Consider the following 22,001-nt stretch of genomic DNA (forward strand, 5'->3'; position numbering starts at 1 on the left):
TTTAAATTGGCTCCCCCGTATTTTGAGGCTGTGCCCCCTAGTTCTAGTCTCCCCGACCAGTGGAAACAACCTCTCTGCCTCTATCTTGTCTATCCCTTTCATTATTTTAAGTATTTCTATAAGATCACTCCTCATCCTTCTGAACTCCAACAAGTAAAGACCCAGTCTACTGAATCTATCATCATAAGGTAACCCCCTCATCTCCGGAATCAGCCTCGTGAATCGTCTCTGTACCCCCTCCAAAGCTAGTATATCCTTCCTTAAGTAAGGTGACCAAAACTGCACGCAGTACTCCAGGTGCAGCCTCACCAATACCTTATACAGTTGCAGCAGAACCTCCCTGCTTTTGTACTCCATCCCTCTCGCAATGAAGGCCAACATTCCATTCGCCTTCCTGATTACCTGCTGCACCTGCAAACTAACTTTTTGGGATTCATGCACAAGGACCCCCAGGTCCCTCTGCACCGCAGCATGTTGTAATTTCTCCCCATTCAAATAATATTCCCTTTTACCGTTTTTCTTTCCAAGGTGGATGACCTCACATTTTCCGACATTGTATTCCATCTGCCAAACCTTAGCCCATTCACTTAACCTATCTAAATCTCTTTACAGCCTCTCTGTGTCCTCTACACAACCCGCTTTCCCACTAATCTTTGTGTCATCTGCAAATTTTGTTGCACTACACTCTGTCCCCTCTTCCAGGTCATCTATGTATATTGTAAACAGTTGTGGTCCCAGCACTGATCCCTGTGGCACACCACTAACCACCGATTTCCAACTCGAAAAGGACCCATTTATCCCGACTCTCTGCTTTCTGTTAGCCAGCCAATTCTCGATCCATGCTAATACATTTCCTCCGACTCCGCGTACCTTTATCTTCTGCAGTAACCTTTTGTGTGGCACCTTATCGAATGCCTTTTGGAAATCTAAAAACACCACATCCATCAGTACACCTCTATCCACCATGCTCGTTATATCCGCAAAGAATTCCAGTAAATTAGTTAAACATGATTTCCCCTTCATGAATCCATGTTGCGTCTGCTTGATTGCACTATTCCTATCTAGATGTCCCGCTATTTCTTCCTTAATGATAGCTTCAAGCATTTTCCCCTAACTTGGAAAAAGTGCAACAGGTTTCTGTTTGTGCCTACCATCCACGCATATCTTGCAGTCAAGATTTTGAATTGTGGTGCACGTAATACAATAGACTTAAAACATTACCTAAATTTGACACTAGATTTTCTATTACAAGACGTAAGAATTTAATAGTCTATACATAATCCAATGCAAATGCTAATTTTATGTTCTTTTGACAACAAAGTTAATTGTTCTCCCCCCAAGCCAGTTGCTGGTTTTCAAAAACATTACAAATTCCATTCAGCTTTTTAAAAGTTATTGCGAAGATCTAACTATTTTCAATTTTGCAAAAGAACATTATTTAAAATGAAAGTTATTTAGTTTAGAAAACTTCAATAGGACTTCCACAGACAATTGGACTTGGCCCCACTTCAGATGTCTGTGGAGGAGGGGGATGTCCAGCTGGTTGAAACTTTTCTTGAATCAATCCACCCGTGGTTTTTGGCTAGTCAGCAAGGAGAAGAAAATCAGCAGAATTTTTCACTGCAGATAATGGCATCCTAGTTATTCCGATCTGTGGAAGAGCAGGACCTGATTCAGTCCATTGATTTGCTTTATTCCAAGGGTGCTTCCACTTCTTGTGACCCCGTGAGATGTGGACTAGCCTTCATCTTCAGTTTCTCGAGCAATATTTTGATAGGATAAACTGACGGATAACATACCAATAGATGATGATAAAGACAGAAACCATTCTTTGGAATGAATGGAAAGTCTTGTCATTTCAGTTGAATCATTTCTCTCCCAAAGTTTTGAAATTGACGTGGTTTGCTTCAATGAATAAAGTCACTCATTAGTCTTTCCCAGCTTTGAGCCAATGTTTTCTGTGACTGTCTGTAAGTTTTTAATGTTTGTAGCTCCACACTGTGGATGTGAATGTATTGTGTACTGCTAGTGCAGGGTTAATAATAAACAGAACTAGGCAGATTTCCGGAGACTTCCAAGAGAGCTGCCTGCCATGTTAGGAAGCTGTGTGTGCTGTGCTCTGTGAATATATCTCATTTGCCGACGGATTTAAAGCTTGATTTTTGTTGGTGAAGGATTCAGCCAGCCGACAGAGAGACTTTGGAAGTTTTTGTCTTTGGAAAAAAGCTACAAAATCCGAGGTAAAATACAGCACACGGTGTGAACAGCTAGAGATTAAAATGGCAGGTGTATTGGGACATTTGGGTGAATAAAGACATGACCAGGAACGTTTTCAAGTGTATGTGGATCGGCTACAAATGTATTTCACTGCAAATAACATCATCGAAATTCCAGACAATGCAGTCCAGAACCGGGCTGTGTTGGAACGTAAGAAAGCGATGTTCTTATCGGTGGCGGGTCCAGCATTGTACGAAACCCTTGTAAATCTGCTTGTGCCTGACGAGCCAAAGGACACAAGACTTAAAGAGATTTTAACGAAGCTGCAGCAGCACTATAACCCCAAACCGTTAGAAATTGCTGAAGGCTAGCATTTCAGGATTCGGAATCAAAAGGCTGATGCAAGTATCAGTGATTACATCATAGCATTAAAAAAGCTATCGATGCACTGTAATTTTGGAAACTTTCAAAACCGAGCATTATGGGATTGTTTTGTTTGTGGGGTGAAAAATGATGTGATCAGAAGGAAGTTATTGACGATGGATGACTTGACTTTTGAGATTGCTTGTCAGACAGGGAGGTCGATGGGCATGGCCGAACAATATTCCTGAGAATCAAATAATAATTACGGTCGTCAGTCCACCGAGGTAAATCACCTGCGGGTTCACAATAAAAGACGAGCATGACCGAAAGTCTCAGAAACGGGAAATTCTAACAGAGCGTCGAAGTTGTGCGATAGGTGCCTGGGACAACACATTGCTCAAAGTTGTCCATACATGAAGGCAGAGTGTTTCTTCTGCAGGAAGACTGGGCATTTTGCGGAGGCATGCCGACTGAAGGGTAAACCAGTTTTCAAAGCTATGAGTCCAGCGTTCAAAGTTCTGAGTAGAAATCCAAAGAGACTACATAGCATGGAAGAACAACAACAGGACGAGGAGATGTTAGAGTTACACGTCATCAGGAGCACGAGGTTAACGGACAGCGATTTGGAAAGCATCAAAATCCACATAGATGTTGCGGGATTCAAGATACCAATGGCAATTGACATGGGTGCGTCCGTGAGTGTAGTACCGGAGTCACTGTACCGCGACAAATTGCGTGATTTTCAACTGGAGAAATCCAAGATAGAGCTGCGAGGCTACTCGGGAGAGAGAATTCCTGTAGTAGGCCGTATCACCGTACCGGTGAAATATAAAGATCAATTTCGGAACTTGCCTCTAATAGTAGTGAAAGGAGACAAGCCTGCCTTACTAGGAAGAAATTGGTTGAGCTCACTGAAGCTGGATTGGAGTAAGATTTTCAGTGTGGGAGTGAGATTTTCATCAACGGATGAGGTTATCAAGAAGTATCCGAAGGTGTTCTTCAAAACGGGCAGTCCGATCCAAGGCTTCAAGGTGAGTGTCAGGGTACAGAAGGACGCTAGATCGGTTTACTACAAGCCATGTTCTGTACCATATGCACTCAAGGAGAAAGTTGAGCAAGAACTCAAAAGAACTAGAGACTGAGAACATTATTTGTAAGATAGATCGATGTAATTGGGCTACACCCATTGTTGTTGTACCTAAGTCTGATGGTAAAGTAAGATTGTTTGTTGATTATAAAGTAACCATAAACCGGGTTCGAGAGGGTAATGTCCCCACTACATTGCCGAATATAGATTTGTTCACAACACTGACAGGTGGTCAGATCTTCTCAAAACTGGATCTTACGAATGCCTACTTACAGCTTGAACTAGATGAGGAGTCCAAGTCATGTTTGACTATAAATACTCATCTAGGCCTATATCAATTTAATAGGCTACCGTTTGGAGTGTCTTCTGCCCCTGCCATATTCCAAGGGGTGATGAACCAGATTTTGCAAGGTATTGAAGGGGTAGTATGTTATTAGGATGACATACTAATTTCAGCACACATAGGCAAGTTCATAATAATATATTGAATGAAGTCCTCAAATGGCTAGAGAAGCACAGAGTATGAGTGTCTGCTCGTAAGTGTGAGTTATTTAAAAACTCAGTGGAGTACTTAGAGTACAGAGTAGACAAAGATGGTTTACATCCAACCATGGAAAAATTGGATGCGATCAGAAATGCACCCACTCACAGGAGTGTCACTGAACTTCGTTCATTCTTGAGTCTTTTGAACTATTATGGGAAGTTCCTGCCAAATTTCGCTGCAGTATTACATCCACTGGATGAACTTGTGAAAAAACAGGTCCAAATTATTAGGAGACCTCCATGACCAGCACCTGGGGATGTGCTTGATGAAGAGTTTTGCACGCAGTTATTTATGGTGGCCAGGTCTTGATAAAGATATAGAGTACATCATGAGTCAGTGTACGACATGTCAATCGGTAAGCAAGCAACCACCATCAGTACCATTACAGCCATGGAAATGGCCTCCCAGGGCGTGGCAAAGGCTACATATTGATTTTGCTGAGTTAGAAGGACAACAATTGTTCATTGTGATTGATAGCCATTCGAAGTGGGTTGAGGTGTTTCCAATGTGTAAAATAACAACAAGTAAAACATTGGACATTTTACGAAAATTATTTTCTTCATTTGGCCTCCCTGAAGAGATTGTTTTGGATAATGGACCACAATTTCGTTCAGAAGAATTTGCACAATTCACGAGCAAAAATGGTGTGAAACATACCAAGGTTCCACCATATCACCCTGCTTCGAATGGTGCAGCAGAGCGCACTGTACAAATTGTACAACGTGCCCTCATAAAACAAATGTTAGATCCAAATCCAAGGATCACAAATTGGCTAATTTTTTGATTACATATCGAAATACTCCTCATACAACTTCTGGTAGAACACCAGCAGAGTTGTTTCTCAAATGAAAGCCACGAACCAGATCCTCGTTGTTAAAGCCAAATTTGGCACAGTCCGTAGAAAAGACACAATTAAGACAGAAAGAGAATCAGGATAGAGGTAGAGTAAAAGAGAGAAGTGTGAAATTAAACCAGAAAATGAGAGTGACGAACCATCACTATAAATGGTTAAAGTGGTTACCAGGAAGAGTGGTGAAGATATGTGGTCCTTGCACATATTTGGTAAAGATGTTTGATAATGGCCAGGTTAGGTTTGTTCATATTGATCATATTTTACCTACAGACATGGAAGGAGTTGAAGGTGGGAATGATTCAATTATTTCTGACTCATCAGATAGTTTTGATACACCAGTAGCAAATCCTAAATCTTATGTACTGGAAACAAATCCAGGAGAGAATCAGAATGAAAGTCTGAGTCCGAGTCAGGAAAACAAAGAGCCTGAAGTTAGAGTCAGGAAAACAAAGAGCCTGAAGTTAGAGTGAGTTCAAATGAAAATCAAGGAAATTCCATGGAGGAAAACATTCCCCAGGATGAGCCTCGAATGAGTTTAGATTCGACACCATGTTTGGAAGGTTCTGTTCGAGAGCGAAGGTATCCTCTTCGAAACAGAAAACAAGTGGTGAAGTTAAATTTGTAAATAAGGAAAAAAAAAATAAGTTTATATCCTGTTTTATGTATAAACATGAAAGTTATGTATGATGTTTGTTATGATGACTTCTTCATTAAGGAGGGAGAAGTGTAATGTCTGTAAGCTTGTAATGTTTGTAGCTCCACACTGTGGATGTGGATGTATTGTGTACTGCATGTGCAGGGTTAATAATAAACAGAACCAGGCAGATTTCCGGAGACTTCCGAGAGAGAGCTGTCTGCCATGTTAGGAACTGTGTGTGCGCTGTGCTCTGTGAATATATCACAGTCATGGGCACTATTCTACGTTCACTGCCATTGCCCTCCTGCACCAGCTCACGCTGTACCTTGTAGCGGCCTGCACGCTACTCCCGGGGTGGCACGCCGCTCCTTTTATCGCCCCGACCTGCCGCTGATGGTTTCTTGCAGGTCGGGGCCTCCACACTGCTCCCAGGGCTGCACGGTGATTGGAGCATGGGCAGGTACAGCAGGAGCGGTGAGGTCGGGGCGAAGGAGCGGCGAGTGATGTGATTGGGGCCCAGGGGAGGCGCGAGTTCGGGGCCAGGGGCCCAGGGGCAGCACGGGCCAGCCCACACTAGATATGTGTGCGCACTAGGTCCGCGCAGCAGAGCAGGTCTCCAGTCGTCCTGGTTAACCCTTGCCACTAGATCAAGACCTAGCTCTGTCAAGCCCGTGTGGTGGCTGGTGTGCAATGGCCAACACATGTTAAAAAAATCCACGCACAGGCATCCTCCACCCTTCAGGATGTAGTTCGGGTCCTTCATTCGAAACACCTGTGAACTCGTCCTTTTTTTTGGCGTGGAATCAAGTCATCCTCGTTTCGAGGGACTGCCTATGATGATGATGATTCTACATTATATAGTCTTGATCAGTTGTCAGCTGTGGCTCAGTGAATAGCACTCTCTCTCTTGCCTCGCAGTCAGAGGGTTGTGGGTTCAAGTCCCACTCCAAGGTCTTGAGCACAAAAATCTAGGCTGACACTCCAGTGCAGTGCTGAGGGAGTGCTGCACTGTGGGAGGTGTCACCTTTCAGATGAGACGTTAAACCGAGACCCCGCCTGCTCTCTTAGGTGGACGTAAAAGATCCCATGGCACTGTTTCGAAGAAGAGCAGGGGAGTTATCCCCGGTGTCCTGACCAATATTTATCCCTCAATCAACATATCAAAAAAACACATCATCTGGTCATTATCACATTGCTGTTTGTGGGAGCTTGCTGTGCGCAAATTGGCTGCTGCGTTTCCTACATTACAACAGCGACTATACTCCAAAAGTACTTCATTGGCTGTAAAGTGCTTGAGACGTCCGGTGGTCGTGAAAGGTGCTATATAAATCCAAGTCTTTCTTTCAAAATATTATAGGAAAATAAGCTTATCCATGGTCAACACACCAGCCAAACTCTCACTTCCCCGAGACATTGCCTGAGCAGTGCCTTTCCCCTTCACAGAAGCACTCCTCACGCCTTCTGATGACAGAGGCATTCTCCCTCCTTTGTGATCTCACTTCCTGTTCCATTCGCAGCTCCAACTCGATGCTGCTGCTTTGCTTTGGGAGCGAATTCTCGTGTTGGGACTGGATTCCCTGCTCCACGGGGAATTCTCACCTGCAGCACAGAGTCTGTTCCTGGAATGAAGAAGCAGCGGATTCAGGTACAAGCTGGTGCCGGGACTGCCCTTGGAGATGGCAGCGATTCCCTGGGCTGATCACTTGGAGCAGCCATTGCATCGCTGAGCTGGGTAAAGAGTGCACAGGTTCGTCCACCCCCTGGTCTGCGGTAATGTTCGGTGGGACTCTGGAGTGAGTAAAAGGACAGAGCAGATGTGGGTCAGGTCACTGGTTTACTTCGAGTTGAATCAAGGAAGGCCTGTGTTCAGGTCAGGACGTCCCGAGCATGCCCAAATGCAGCAGCCCAATGGTATAAAAATGTTGCAGGCTAGACCAGTAAATCAGAACATGTTGGTGGCCCATTCAACATTTGAACATTGGAACATTGAATCCCTGACCAGGAGACCATAATTCAAATCTGAGCCGTTACATTCAGCTTCCCTAAGGCTCTGTGAGTCTGAGATGAGCTGTGAGGATGGAGAGCAGTCTGACCAGAGGGATCCATCTTGCTGCCATCTGAGGGCAGCCCAGAGTCACATTTAAAGTCATGTTTGCAACTGGGGACGTGAGGTGGGGGGAATCATAAGGGAGAAGGGAGCTAAAAAGTTGAAACTCAAGAAAAATAATGCTACTTTCCTTGCAATCACAAGATAATGAAACACTGAATATTAGGGGGAGAAATTGGCCTGGTTTGCGCCTCCTGTTAGCACCTCCAGGGGGCGGTAACGGGGCGCTAAGGATTTACCAACTGGGCGCGGAAATCACCGACGCCCGCGAACTTCCCTGGCATGTTTGCGCTGGCGATAAGATTTACCGCCTCGATCTCTTGCGCCCCAGAGATCGTGACATCATCCGGTGTGCAGCGCCACTTTATCGCCCTGGATGTAAAATTAATTTCCGCCCCCTGCAACATCGCCGAGCATCAATAACGACAACTGCAGGAGGCGTTGTCACCTCTGCTGGCCGCTTGGGGAGCGCTAATTAAAGGCACGCCGTGATTACCCGGTCCTGCGCTCTTGTAGAGCGCGTGGGGCTGCTGTGCGCGTATCGCAGGTACTGTCGCCCAACCTACACTGCCTCCGGCTTCAATGAACGCAGCATTGGACCTTCCCTTTAAGAGAAGGAAGGAGCCAGGAGGGAAGGAGCGTTTAAAACCAGCAGTGCTGCACTGAACATTGCCCAGCGGTCTGCCGATACCGCCCGCCCCTCTCACTCCCGTTAGCGCTCTAAGGGAAGTGGCAGCGCTTGATTTAACGCTCCACTTCCCTCTTGGAGCGCTAACGCGGAAGTTCCCGGCAGAATCTAATGTTTAGCGCCCGGCGATACATCTGCGCTCCCGCAAAAGTTATTGCCCCAGACAGGGTGCCACGCAATCTCTCATCCTTTAAAATACGAAACTCGTTCCGATGTACTTCTATAAAATTGAACCCATGTGTGAGGACCCTGTCAGAGCTTCATGTGGTCCACCAACAGCAATTAGCTTTCACTGCGCCTTTTATCACCAGTTTGGTAATATAAAGAACTTGCATATATATTGTGCCTTTCATGTCCTCAAGATGGTGTAAAGTGCTCCACAGCAAATGAGGTACGTTTGAAGCATAGTTACTGTCGTCCTGTCGGCAAGCACAGATTAGCTCGATAAACAGAAAATGAGGTGTGACCAGTCAATCTGTCTCACTGTCCAGCACAGCTGCCCTTTAAATCGTGCCACAGAATCCATCTGAACAGGCCGATGTGGCCTCAGTATGACATTTCATCTGAAAAACAGCACCTCGGACTATGCAGCACTTTGTCTGTACTGCACTGACGTGTCAGCCGAGTTTATCTGCAAAATTTTATAAAAACCGGCGCAGACATGAGGGAACGTAAAAAAAAAACTGGCCTGGAAAAATCGTCACTAAGTCAGTTACGCCGGCACAGATCGCAGGGGGAAACTTTGAAAAAATAAATACACAAAAAAAACGGGGCAAATGACCGGGGAAAATGGAGCCCCATGTGCTTCAGTTCTGGAGTGAGGGTAGAAGCCACAACCTTCTGACTCAGAGCCAAGTGTGTTACCACAAGCGGACACAAGTACAGTTCCAGAAACATAAGATTGTTGTGCACTGGCTCGCCAAGCATCTCCAGTAGTTTATCATTAAACTTGTGTGTCAAGGGTTTAAGCACCAATCATCCACCGTAAAACATCTCCTTCTGACACCATTTACCGCATTGCTTTTAAAAAAAATCAACTTATTAATGTTATTGTTGCTTTCAGCAAATGTATTTATAAATTTGCTTAATATCAGAGCCGACTGAGATAATGAGTAGATTCATCAGAGCAAGTTCTCTGCAGCGGCAATGATAGAAATACACTGGAGATACCGGTTCACAGAACTGTAGCAAATCGTACTGTGGATTTTCTAATGCAAGAGTTTACCTCATCTATAGGGAAAATGTAACCGGGTTGCCACAGGTGACTAATACGTCTTACATTTGTTAAAGGGAGGATCTATGATCATTTGTGGAGACAGTTATGTTGGGTTCTATCAAGTGCTGTGCTTTGTAAATGTCTCTTATCTAACTCTGGTCTTATTTTGTGCCCCCCTCTATGCAGTGTCAGACGAGGCAGTTTGTGACCAATGCCAGCCAGGCTACTTTGGCTCCAACTGCCAAGAATGTGCTGACGGCTACTACAATTCAGACAGCATCTGTGTGGCATGTGAATGCAACAACAACACCGACGCAGAGAGCAGGCAACCGATTTGTGACTCCCTGTCTGGCCGATGTCTGAGCTGCACCTTCAACACAACGGGCTTTAACTGCGAAGAATGTGCGGAAGGATACGTTGGGGATCCCGTGGCAAGGAACTGCCAATTAGGTGAGGATCCAGCTTAGAAACAACAACTGGTGCTGGGTAGCCAGATATCTCCAGGGGTACACCATTGGACTCATGCTTAGATGGTGCAGTTGTATTCCTACGAGCTCTTTGACTGGATAGACAAGCTATCCAAGGGTGTTGGTGTGTGACAAGAGACTAGACGTTGCACTCCCTTTGGGAGAAGGGGAATAAGGCCGTGCCCACAATAGCACAGCTGCAATTGCTGCTTCAGTGCTGTGGATGCCGTGACAACCACAGAGAAAGGCATTGGTGTTCCAGGCTGCTGTGTCACCAAAGGCCAATCATATTTTTTAAAGTGAGGACCAGCCTCACATTGGGGCCGATGAATCTTGGATCATTTTTCCCCCAGTGGCGATCTGATTGTCACCACTGCCCTTTCGGTGCAGCCAGAATGATCACATTTGACCACAAGACAATCTGATTTCCCGGGCCTGTGTGGCTCCTGACATTTGTGGAAGTTTATGTAGCACATGCCAGGCTGCAGAAGCCAAAATACCTCACAAAATAAACAAATACTCAGCAGCAATCTGACGAGCACCACTTAAAATGCAGCCGCTGCTATTCTTATGCAGATTCTTGTTTCATGTTTTTTTTATCCTCATCGTGTTTTTTTAGGCATTTGAAAATGCTCTGCGCTAGCAAACCATTGTGTGAAAGCAGCTGAGAGAGTAAATTATTTATCTGCAGCACCATATGGGTGACATTAATTCAGACCATCTGAATAGATTTTTTAAAATACTGCTGTAAAAAAATATCTTGGGTATGGCATTTTTTTCCAGCATCATCCAGTTTTCTTCCACAATGAGACGCGAGATACAATCGGAGAGAATTGTGGGATTGCTGAGCACCAGTCGAAGTCCTGCTGTGTCAGCTGCCACCGGCCCGATCAGATTCAGGTCACTCAGCACTCAAATCTTGCCGTTTAGTTTAATCCCCTGCAACCTACCTGTCATTATTTGTCGAACAGCTCCTTCGCTCTCCCCCCCCCCCCCCCCCCGGCCCAGTAACAAAAAATGTTTTTCAAAAATCTTCCACTGTGCAAAACTACAAAAATCATAGAATGATACGGCACAGAACCAGGCCATTCGGCACATCACGCCTGTGCCGGCACTTTGAACGAGCGATTCCAATGTTCCAATGTGTCCCATTCCCCTGCCCTTACCCCACAACCCTGCAAGTATTTATCCAGTTCCCTTTTGAAAGTTGGCTTTGAATCGGCTGTCACTACGCTTTCAGGGAATGCAGTCCTGCAACAACTCGCTGCGTAAGTAAAGCTTCCCTTATGTCCCCTGGGTCTCGTGCCACCACAAAGAGTGCTTGCTTTTAAGTCGGGATGTACGTACACCGTTCAGTGGGGGAGAAGAGAAAAACAGCGGCAGTTTCATTCATGAAGCACCTAGCGATGGCCTGATAAATAACCGGCAGTAGATTGACCGGGACTGTGATTAAATAGGTGGGTTACTGGGGATCGGAACGAGCAGGTCAATTCAACGCATTTGTTTTATTCACACACATCATCTGTCACTGCAGTATATTGGCTCACACGTCCAATCAGAAACGGACTGTCGCCTAGTCCAGTTTGACCAATAAGAAAACAGGAAGCCAGGAACAAGAACTAAATCAGCTCGCTTCATCATTCTTGGTTTTTTTCCCCACGCTAATTTCCCATCTCGTGACTGAATCATTAAAAAAAAACACATTGCAAATCAAAGGTTATAATACCCGTGACATTCTTGTGTCTCCAGCCTTAGCTCACCATTGTTCTTTCCCAAATTCCCTTGGCAATTTTCCAGCAAGGAGGCACGTGCAACATTTTCTCAGCTTTTTGGCTAAGATCATGCGTAACTGACCTGACAGGGGAGTAACCATGACCCCAACGTGGTTCTCCCTGGATCAGGAAGGTGGTTCTCCTATGCTTTTTGGAAATAGGAGGTGGGTGGGGTGGCTTGACCCATCCACCTCCACGGAGGTGTGTGGGGGGCCTGACCCATCCACCTCCATGGCACGAACCTGGTATTGTAGTACTTCCAGGAACGGTGCAGTGGCTCTAGGCCTTTTGGCTAAGAGCATTGGCGCAGAGTGATCCTTGATGTGTGCAAGGTGACCTCTGACGTTTGTGATTTGACAAAGAATTGGAAAGATTGGCAACGAATAAAAAAAAAAGTCTATTGTTTGGAGGGTACGGGCTGACTTATGCACCGAATGGCCCTAAACTTAACATCAAAAACGTGTGTAACTTATTCCAGTTTTTTCATCCAATTATCTTTCAGTAGCCATTAGATTTGAGATGATTATTAAGAGCAACAGTATCATTTTACACAGTCTGCAGCACCAAAAGGACACTAGATGGTTTCATGTGAGATATTGATTGTGATTTCATGCTGTGATAAACCATATAACACAAACAAGCAGGCATGAGTTATATGGTTCATCACAGATTTACTACAATCATCCCAAAATCAATACCAGACCTATCACCATCCCTTGTGCATGTGTGAGCGGTTTAAAAAAATGACAAGTGGAAGCTATGGTTCCATTTTTTTAAATAAATGTTTAAATTGTTAAATGATCACCATAATAATCAAAATAATCTTTATTGCCTGAAATGTATTGACTTTGAATTGATTTTATCTCTACTAACCTTTGCGACAACAGAATATTTCAGAACAAAGGTCTCGTTTTACTTCTGCTGAAAGTTGCTGAAATGGCGCCCCCTGCTGGACACTCAGCATTTCGAGAAATAGCACTTAACAAAATAAACGGCTGATCTAATCTTTTTACAGCATGGGTTACAAAGTATGTTCGCACTGTATTGGTTTTAAGTACTTTGCATTTTATGTGCATATAATGCTTGATAATATACAACTCACGGACAGGAATCTGCCAACACCTTTTTGAATATTACTGCATAATTAAATATTCTGTTTTGAAGTGCACATTTATTATTCAAAATGAAAGATTGGTCACTGCTAACTGTACGTAATTCATTAGATAATCTGCTAAATGTGGCTTTAACACTGTAGAGCAGACCAGCGGTGAGGATTGATACAAACGGCTGGGTATTTTTGTTACAGTCAGATAGTTTCATGTTAATAAGCAGCAGGAGATATTTTATTACCAGTAACTGCTATTCCACCAGAAGATGCTGTAGCCGTGGTTTGTTTCAAGTGGCTTCAATGAGAGTGAGGGTGGAGAGATTTAATTTTATTCCTCTTTAAAGATTAAGGGCCAGAAATCGCGGAGCGACCTGTTTGGGGCGGTAACTTTTGCGGGAGCACGAAAGTGTCGCCGGGCGCTATACAAATGAATCTGACGTGAACCTCCGGTTTAGCGCTCCAGGAGGGAAGTGAAGCACTAAATTCAGCGCAAACACGTCTCTTGGAGCGCTAAATGGAGCAAGAGGGGCGGTAGCGGCAGAGCGCTGCACAATGTCCCGTGCAACACTGCCGGGTTCACAGGCTTCTTCCCTCCCTTAACGGGAAGGGCCAATGCTGGGGTCATTTTGCTCAAAGGTAAGATTGGGAATGGTCAGTGACGGCACCTGCGGTCCATGAAGAGCAGTCCCAAGCAGTCTGAGAGAATGCAGGGCTGATCAATCACGGCATGGCAAAAAATTCAAGAAACAGCAGAGTGGGGTGAAAAGTAAATGTTGGCCTACCTGACCACCACTGCCTGTAATTATCGCTCCCCAAGCGGCCGGCCGACCACACAACTCCTCCTGCAGCTGTCGTTACTGACGCCCGGCGATGCTGCAGGGGGCGGAAGCGAATTTAAGATCCGGGGCGATAACAGGCCGCTGTGCTGTCACGATCCCCGGGGTGCAGGAGATCGAGGCGGTAAGTTTCAGCGCCAGTGCTAACCCGCCATGCAAGTTTGCGGGCGTCGGTAATTGCGCCGCGCCCGGTCGCTGAGCCGTTCCCCAGAGGCGGTAACTCCAAAGGAGGTCAATTTCTCTCACTAAGTTTTCTTATTTAAAGCTGGCATCCAGCTCCGGAAAGGAAAAGAATATTGAAGGGAATCCTTGTTCAGCTGCCTGGGGGTGGTGGGGGGTGCGGGGAGGGTGGATTGCAAGAGTTAATTATATATTTAAATATGTATTACAGACAAATATATGTAAATCATGTACTACATGAATTTTCATAATTCCTTATGGTGTGTTTTTTAGGAAGGGAAAAGGGGAAAACAAAATAATTATTTACGAGTGGGGGAAAAAAATGCCAATATCACTGAGGGCCCCGTTACTGACCCCCCCCCCCGTTACTGAGGGCCCCGTTACTGACCCCCTGTTACTGAGGGCCCCGTTACTGATCCCCCCGTTACTGACCCCCCCGTTACTGAGGGCCCGTTACTGAGGGCCCGTTACTGAGGGCCCCGTTACTGAGGGCCCCGTTACTGAGGGCCCGTTACTGAGGGCCCGTTACTGAGGGCCCCGTTACTGAGGGCCCCGTTACTGAGGGCCCCGTTACTGAGGGCCCCGTTACTGAGGGCCCTGTTACTGAGGGCCCTGTTACTGAGGGCCCCGTTACTGACCCCCCCATTACTGAGGGCCCGTTACTGAGGGCCCCGTTACTGACCCCCCGTTACTGAGGGCCCCGTTACTGACCCCCCCCGTTACTGAAGGCCCCGTTATGAGGGCCCCATTACTGAGGGCCCCGTTACTGAGGGCCCCGTTACTGACCCCCCGTTACTGAGGGCCCCGTTACTGAGGGCCCCGCTACTGACCCCCCATTACTGAGGGCCCCGTTACTGACCTCCTGTTACTGAGGCCGCCACTTCCTGTTGGTGGCTCTTCATTTCTGTAGGAAACTCCTGTTGGGAATACAGTCTTATCGTTGTTGTATTTTTAATAATGGGAGATTTTCTCTACAACTGCATCACAACAGCCAAAGAACCCAAAATGGCTGCATTCTCGTCGTCAAAACTGGACAGTATCTGGCCACTGGAGTGTCAAAATAGTTGCACTCAAAGCCAGCTTTGACACAGAGCCACATAAGAAATTAGAGTAGATGAACAAAAGCTTGGTTAAAGAGGTAGGTTTTAAGGAGTGTCTTAAAGGGGGAAAGAGAGGTAGAGAGGCGGAGAGGTTGAGGGAGGGAGTTCCCGAGCTTGGGGCCCAGGCAGCTGAAGGCACGGCCACCGATGGTTAAGCAGTTGAAGTGGTGAACTCCCTTTGTGACATCTTCGTGCCAAGCTTCTAACTGCTCATGGATTACAATGTTCAATGTATTCCTCTCTACATCATTTTGTCAAAACACAAAAACAATGTTTTTGCAAAATGCAAAAGGCCTCGGCAGCTGAAGGCACCGATGGTTGAGCGAACATTATCTGGGATGCTCAGGAGGGCAGAATTAGAGGAGCGCAGACATCTCGTGTGGTTGTGAGGCTGAAAGAGATTACAGAGATAGGGAGGGGCGAGGCCATGGAGGGATTTGTAAACAAGGATGAGAATTTTGAAATTGAGACATTACTTAACCAGGAGCCAACGTAGGTCAGCGAGCACAGGGGATGATAGGTGAGCGGGACTCGGTGCGAGTTAGGACACAGGGCAGCGAGCACAGTGGGTGATGGGTGAGCGGGATTCGGTGCGAGTTAGGACACGGGTCAGTGAGCACAGGGGTGATGGGTGAGCGGAACTTGGTGCGAGTTAGGACACGGGTCAGCGAGCACATGGGGTGATGGGTGAGCGGGACTCGGTGCGAGTTAGGACACGGGGCAGTGAGCACAGGGGGTGATGGGTGAGCGTGACTCGGTGCGAGTTAGGACACGGGTCAGTGAGCACAGGGGGTGATGGGTGAGCGGGACTCGGTGTGAGTTAGGACACGGGTCAGTGAGCACAGGGGGTGATGGGTGAGCGGGACTTGGTGCGAGTTAGGACACGGGACAGCCGAGTTTTGGATGGCCTCCGGTTTACACAGTGTAGAATGTGGGAGGCCAGCCAGGAGTGTGTTGGAGTAGTCACGTGCAGAGGTAACAAAGGCATGTAAAAAGAAAAAAAATAATTCTAAGAAAGGTTTACATTGCTGATTGGGACTTGTTCCAATACTTGGGCTCTCCCATGACACGATAATATTTGTAGCCTACCTTAGAATTGCTCTATCTTTCTGCCTTATTTATTAACTCTTACTTTTCTCTTCCCCCGCCACAGAAATAACTACAGTACCGACAACAGTCACCACTCCAACGGCCACAACTCCAAGTACCAGCACAACAGCGTCGCCATCACCTTTTATCACAAACAGTACGTTATGCACAAAAACCCAGACATTCCTGACAACGTTACTGTGCGCTTCTCAGAGCACAGTGAGCACGCCTGAACCGGTGACACCCGAAATCTCCTGGACTCGGTTCAACATCGTGGTACTAGTGGTTATTATTGCTGTGGTGGTGCTTCTAATGGGCTTTGTGGCCGGTGTCTATGTTTACCGGGAGTACCGGAACCGGAAGCTAAATGCCCCGTTCTGGACAATAGAGCTGAAAGAGGACAATATAAGCTTCAGCAGTTACCATGACAGCATTCCCAACGCCGATGTTTCAGGCCTGCTGGAGGATGATGGGAACGAAGTGGTTCCGAACGGACAGCTGTCTCTGTCAACACCAATGAACTCGTACAAGATATAAATCTAAATCACTGTAAACATAAGAATACAGAAAGGACAACACACGATGGGCTAAGCAACTAAAATGCTCTCGAAAGCAAGCGAAATGCAGGTGCCACATAGATATGGTGTAATGCTGTCTGCTTCATTGAACTGAATGGGATTCATGAAAAGCCTGAAGCCTATGAAACAGGCGGGATTAAGGTTTCGATTACTCCATTCACCAGTGTAAAATGTCCCAAATAAGTTTCTATTTTTGTACAAATCTAAGATGCAATGAAGTTTAGGTCCAAATCCTCTCCCAATATGGAGAAGATGGATGATTACTTAACAGACCTTCCCTACCCAAAGGAACATGCCAGTATTGTGCATTACAGCGCGACAAGAAATACTTCAGTTCCTGTGAGATTGGGGGACCTAATTTTATATGAAATGACTGAATTATTCATGGAGGACAAAGATTTAGCGAGATGAAGAACTCTTGGACTCTTGTTTGCAAGCTAGGACTGTTACTGATGGTTGCTAAGGAAAAATGGCAATAATTGAGTTAGGGCCGACATGCTTCCAGCGGGGATTGCATCGGTACAGATATTGATGTCAAACAAGAACTAGAATCAACAACTCTGGTCTCCTGCCACACAAGGCAGGGCTGCCTATTGAGGTCATGTTTGTGGGGACATTGTGGCCGCATCTGATCTTGCAGCGAAATGCTGAGTAACTGGTGCTTCTAACACCTGGTGGGCGCAAGCTCGCATCTAATGTTATCAAAATGGCTACTCATTGTAAATTCTTTTGGCACAGTCATGAATCAACAATGCTGATTAGAAACTAAAGCCTTAATAGGCCCCCCTACTTAAGAATTACAAGCACATATAGGGCCACGGAATGGTTTGGTGCAATTGTAAATTTCTGCAAAGAAGGTACATTATGAACATCACAAGCTATTCTCACCAATAATTTCTTTAATTTGACACGTGAGGAGGACCATTATCAACCTGCAGCACTCTGTAATTATTCTTTATTAATATTGAGGAAAGATTATCCTCATTCAATCTAATTCCATATAACTAGATTTGTCAGCAGTCTTAATTCAAAGGTTAGACCCTGTTTGGGTGCAAGGTGTCACGACTCCGTATCCTGCAGTTATGTTATCGGAAGTTTGTTGTTCTGCAGAATGAGTGGTCAAAAGAAGTAGTAGCTAGCTGAGGCACCACTCGCTCACTGAAAGGCTTTCACTCTAAGGCCATTTGGCACGATGAGCGACTGGGTCATATTCTTTCTGAATCGGTTCAGAAGGATGCTGCGGCAGGCCTGAGGAGAATGGCTCAGTTAATGGCGTCATCCACATTCCAACTTCATGCTTTTTACTGGACGTGCTCTCTGTATCCCATATTTATTGTTCATGTGCTTAAGTTTCCTTTGGGATTGGGAGTCCTGAGGTAGAGCAGCAGGAACTCTGACACTGGTGCTTGGGGTGTTTCAGATCACTATGTTAGTCAGAGATTCAGTACACATGAAGGATAAGCGGTGAAGATTGAAGTACTCATTGATTGCTCGCTGTGATGTAGATGTTTTCAACCAATATTTTCAATGGGCATCTTTGCTATCAATCTCGTCTTTTCTTACTTTTTTTACTTAAAAAAAAGAGCTTCCCTCGTGGTGTTTTGGACCTGGTACTACACTTTGTATCCACCTAAACTACTTTATAATTCCTTAACTAAACACAGTAACATATTGGGAATTGATAACCCACGTATGATCCATCGCCAAAGCCATTTGGTTCTACCCTACAGAACATAACCTGCCTTGGCAACTATCTCATCACCAAAACCCTCACATGCTTGTCGCATTAAAGCTGAATTTCTCCAGTCCACTCACTGACCTCTCAATCATCACCCCTCATACACTTCAGGTTATCCAGGGTATCTAGTCCTGCACACCCATTATTCCTGTCCTCGCCCACCTTTACTAGTTCCCAGTACATTGGCCCAAACAACCTTGTCCTGATCTTTGAATCCCTCCCTTGCTTTGATCCACCCTGTTTCTGCAAACATTTCCACCCCAGAATGATACAGCAAAGAAGGAAGTCATTCGGCCCATCGTGCCTGTTATTTGAAAAGGACGATCCAATTAGTCCCGCCCCACTCGGGGCCGAAATTGCCCCTGACTATGAGTAGGCACACTTACTGATCTTTAAGATTTTTCTCCGCCCCAATCCAGGGGGTTGAGGCGATGTTGAGGGGCGGATGTGCCCTTGGATCGGGTCGGCCGTCCCAACGAGTCATCAGCGCTGCGCTGCAGCGGACAATGTCCCTCCCCTTCAGTTAAAGGGGCGGGCCGCTGTGAACTCTGCAGTAAGTTTTGTTTGGCCCACTGGGCCACCAGGGAGGGTTTCGGCCGGTCCCATGGCCCGGTATCCAGGACGGGCTGCTCGGCTGCCTATTGGCAACCCAGCCGAACCCATGGCCACCATTGTGGGGCCGACCTCGGAGTCGACCCGACAATTAAAATAACATTTTACAGGCGCACGCGCCGGCCAGCCACACAAGTTACCCGCAGGGGAAAGCTGTCAGCGGCACCGACTGGCACGGTGCTCCTGCGGGGCAATGTCCCGCACGGGGCAGAAAGGAGGTCGCCGCCGGTCAGTGTGGGGTCGGCACGTGCCAGACGGGTAGCAGCATGGGCAGTGCGGAAACCCATTCCCGCCACTCCCAGCCCGGGGCATTTAAGACGGGTCAGCCCATCCGTTTGCCCTCGGTCGGCAATAAAGGCAGTAATGGAGCTTAAGGATTTTTCCTTTTCAAGTATTTATCCAATTCTCTGCTGAAAGTTATTATTGAATCTCTTTCCACCACCCTTTCAGGCAATGCACTCCAGATTTACTCGCTGTGTAAAACATGTTTTCCTCATGTCGCCTCTGCCAATCTCCCTCAATCTGTGCCCTCTGGTTACTGACCTTTCTGTCACTGGAAACAGTTTTCCCTTATTTCCATTACCAAAACCCTTCATGATATTGAACGCCGCTATCAAATCTCCCCTTAACCTTCTCTGCTGTAAGGAGAACAAACAGTTTCTCCAGTCTCTCCACATCACTGAGGTCTTTCATTCCTGGTACCATTCTGGTAAATCTCTTCTGCACGCCTGGCTACCTCTCTCACTACCTTTAAACCCCCCTCGAAAACCCGCTTCTCCCACCCTGTTGCTCCCACCTGCCCATTGGTTCTCCTCCATTGTGTGAAAGACACCGTAATTCTTTTTCCGCAAATCCGAGATGATTGGGTGCGTCACTGGACGGTGGTTTCCAGTCCAATTAGATAACAACAATAGCTTGTATTTATATAGCGCCTTTAACATGGTGAACCGTCACAGGAGTATCATGAGACAAAAAATTTGACACGAGTCACATAAGGAGAAATTAGCACAGGTGACCAAACGCTTGGTCACAGAGGTATGTTTTAAGAAGTGTCTTGAAGGAGGAAAGAGAGATAGAGAGGTGGAGAGGTTTAGGGAGGGAGTTCCAGAGCTTGGGGCCTAGGCAACAGAAGGCACGGCCACCGATGGTTGGGTGATTATAATCAGGGATGCTCAAGAGGGCAGAATTAGAGGAGCGCAGACATCTCGGGGGGTTGTGGGGCTGAAGGGGATTACAGAGATAGGGAGGGGCGAGGCCATGGAGGGATTTATAAACAAGGATGAGAATTTAGTTTAAATTATTCGATTATTAGATCAGTTTAAATATTGTTGTGTAGAAACAATGAGGACCTTTAACCTCACCGTCGGTGCCAGTTTATTTTGTGTTTGTTTGGCAACCCTACCAATGATTATTAAAATACAATACTTTTAAATTTAGAAAAAAGTGAGTCAGTGAAAATTGCAGGTATTGTTGTTCAGCTTTGTTTACACACAGTGGGTGCAATGGATGCCGGAGAACATAAAATGCGTACATTTAATTGTGACCATTTTGCTAGCTTCATGTTTCCCCGTTTTGAAATGTCAACCCATGCCCTCCTCACTATCCTACTCCCTCCATCACCTTCATTGCATGAAACTGCACACAGCAGATACTCGAGGGACAGGTTACATTCAATATGCCTTAGTTTCAAGCTTTTATAGACTGTTGACATTAATAATTACTTGGCCTTCAGACCTGAAAACTTACATCAATGTGGTAACAAACTCACTCTCTTCATTTATGTTGAAGCCATTTGATTGGTTTGTTTAAAAAGACGATACCTAAATTATTCCAGTTGTGGGGGAAGGGGGGCGGATTGTACAAGCAATGAGAGCAGATTGAGCACTTGCTTTTACTGTACAGTAGTTCATGCAAACTCGTTGTTTGTTACAAGGCAACTTTATTAAAAAATAATTACAACAAAAATTGTAAATACTTGTATTTAGAAAAGTGTGAGTTTAAAGATGTTTATTGACCGAGTACATGCTTCTTTCCTTGAATGTTAAGTGTTTGTATTTATGTACAAAAAAAGTATGGAACCTGTCAAATGATGCTGGCTTTTCAACACCAACTTAACACGTTGCTAAGTTTCACTGAAAGATAAAAGAGTTGTACCTTTCTGCAGGCTGGTGCTGGAGGAGATGCTGCTCCAATACTACAATGGCAATCAGGAAGAAGCTGTGAGAATAACATAGCTACTTACTAGAAATGTACAAATTCATTCATTTCACATCTCTCACTGCAATGTATTACTTTGTAAACGAAAGCAGATGGGCAATTGAACCAGGTAGTTTGCCTGTGCATTAGTTGCTAATTCTCGCTTGTTATGTGGAGTTGAAGGGATGCTACTATCTGATCTTGGAAGACTGTTTAGCATGTTGATATACAGAGGGATACATAATAATGCAATTACATCACCCCACCATGACTGCTGCTTAATTTTTCCAAAACTTAAATATAAAAAAAAACTGGTGATTGACAAAAGTATAAAGTGCAGCACAGTTGCATGTTAATGCCCCTGATCCAAAACTGCTTATTATAGCAAACGCACATCTTTAAACCCAGCAGAACCTCAGTGTGTACTTAAATGCCTAATTACTGACACTCCATTCGGGATCAGAAGGCTTTTTGGGAAATTGTTATTTCATAAAAAGGAATAGTTATGAATAAATTCTGTTCTAGTTCTCATTGAGTAACATCAATTTCTCACAAACGTGAAATGACATTAAGTACACAGACTAAGTCAGACAAATCTAAATTATAATGATAT

At 45.5% G+C, this 22,001-nt stretch overlaps 1 protein-coding gene and 1 non-coding gene across 2 annotated transcripts in view; both read left to right on the plus strand.

Moving 5' to 3' along the window:
* The window catches only part of LOC139232484 (multiple epidermal growth factor-like domains protein 9), a 427,661-nt gene extending 407,279 nt beyond the window's left edge, over positions 1-20,382 (plus strand). The window contains exons 5-6 of the mRNA XM_070862777.1: positions 9,899-10,162; positions 16,329-20,382. Coding sequence (XP_070718878.1) covers positions 9,899-10,162; positions 16,329-16,801 — 737 coding nt within the window. The 3' untranslated portion in view covers positions 16,802-20,382. The remainder of the gene's footprint in view (positions 1-9,898; positions 10,163-16,328) is intronic.
* LOC139233249 (U2 spliceosomal RNA) lies at positions 11,993-12,189 on the plus strand. The gene has a single exon (XR_011588168.1). It is a non-coding gene; the product is annotated as a U2 spliceosomal RNA (small nuclear RNA).
* Positions 20,383-22,001: the final 1,619 nt, after the last annotated feature.

This window comes from Pristiophorus japonicus, chromosome 20 (assembly GCF_044704955.1).
Source record: "Pristiophorus japonicus isolate sPriJap1 chromosome 20, sPriJap1.hap1, whole genome shotgun sequence".
NCBI classification, from domain to species: domain Eukaryota; kingdom Metazoa; phylum Chordata; class Chondrichthyes; family Pristiophoridae; genus Pristiophorus; species Pristiophorus japonicus.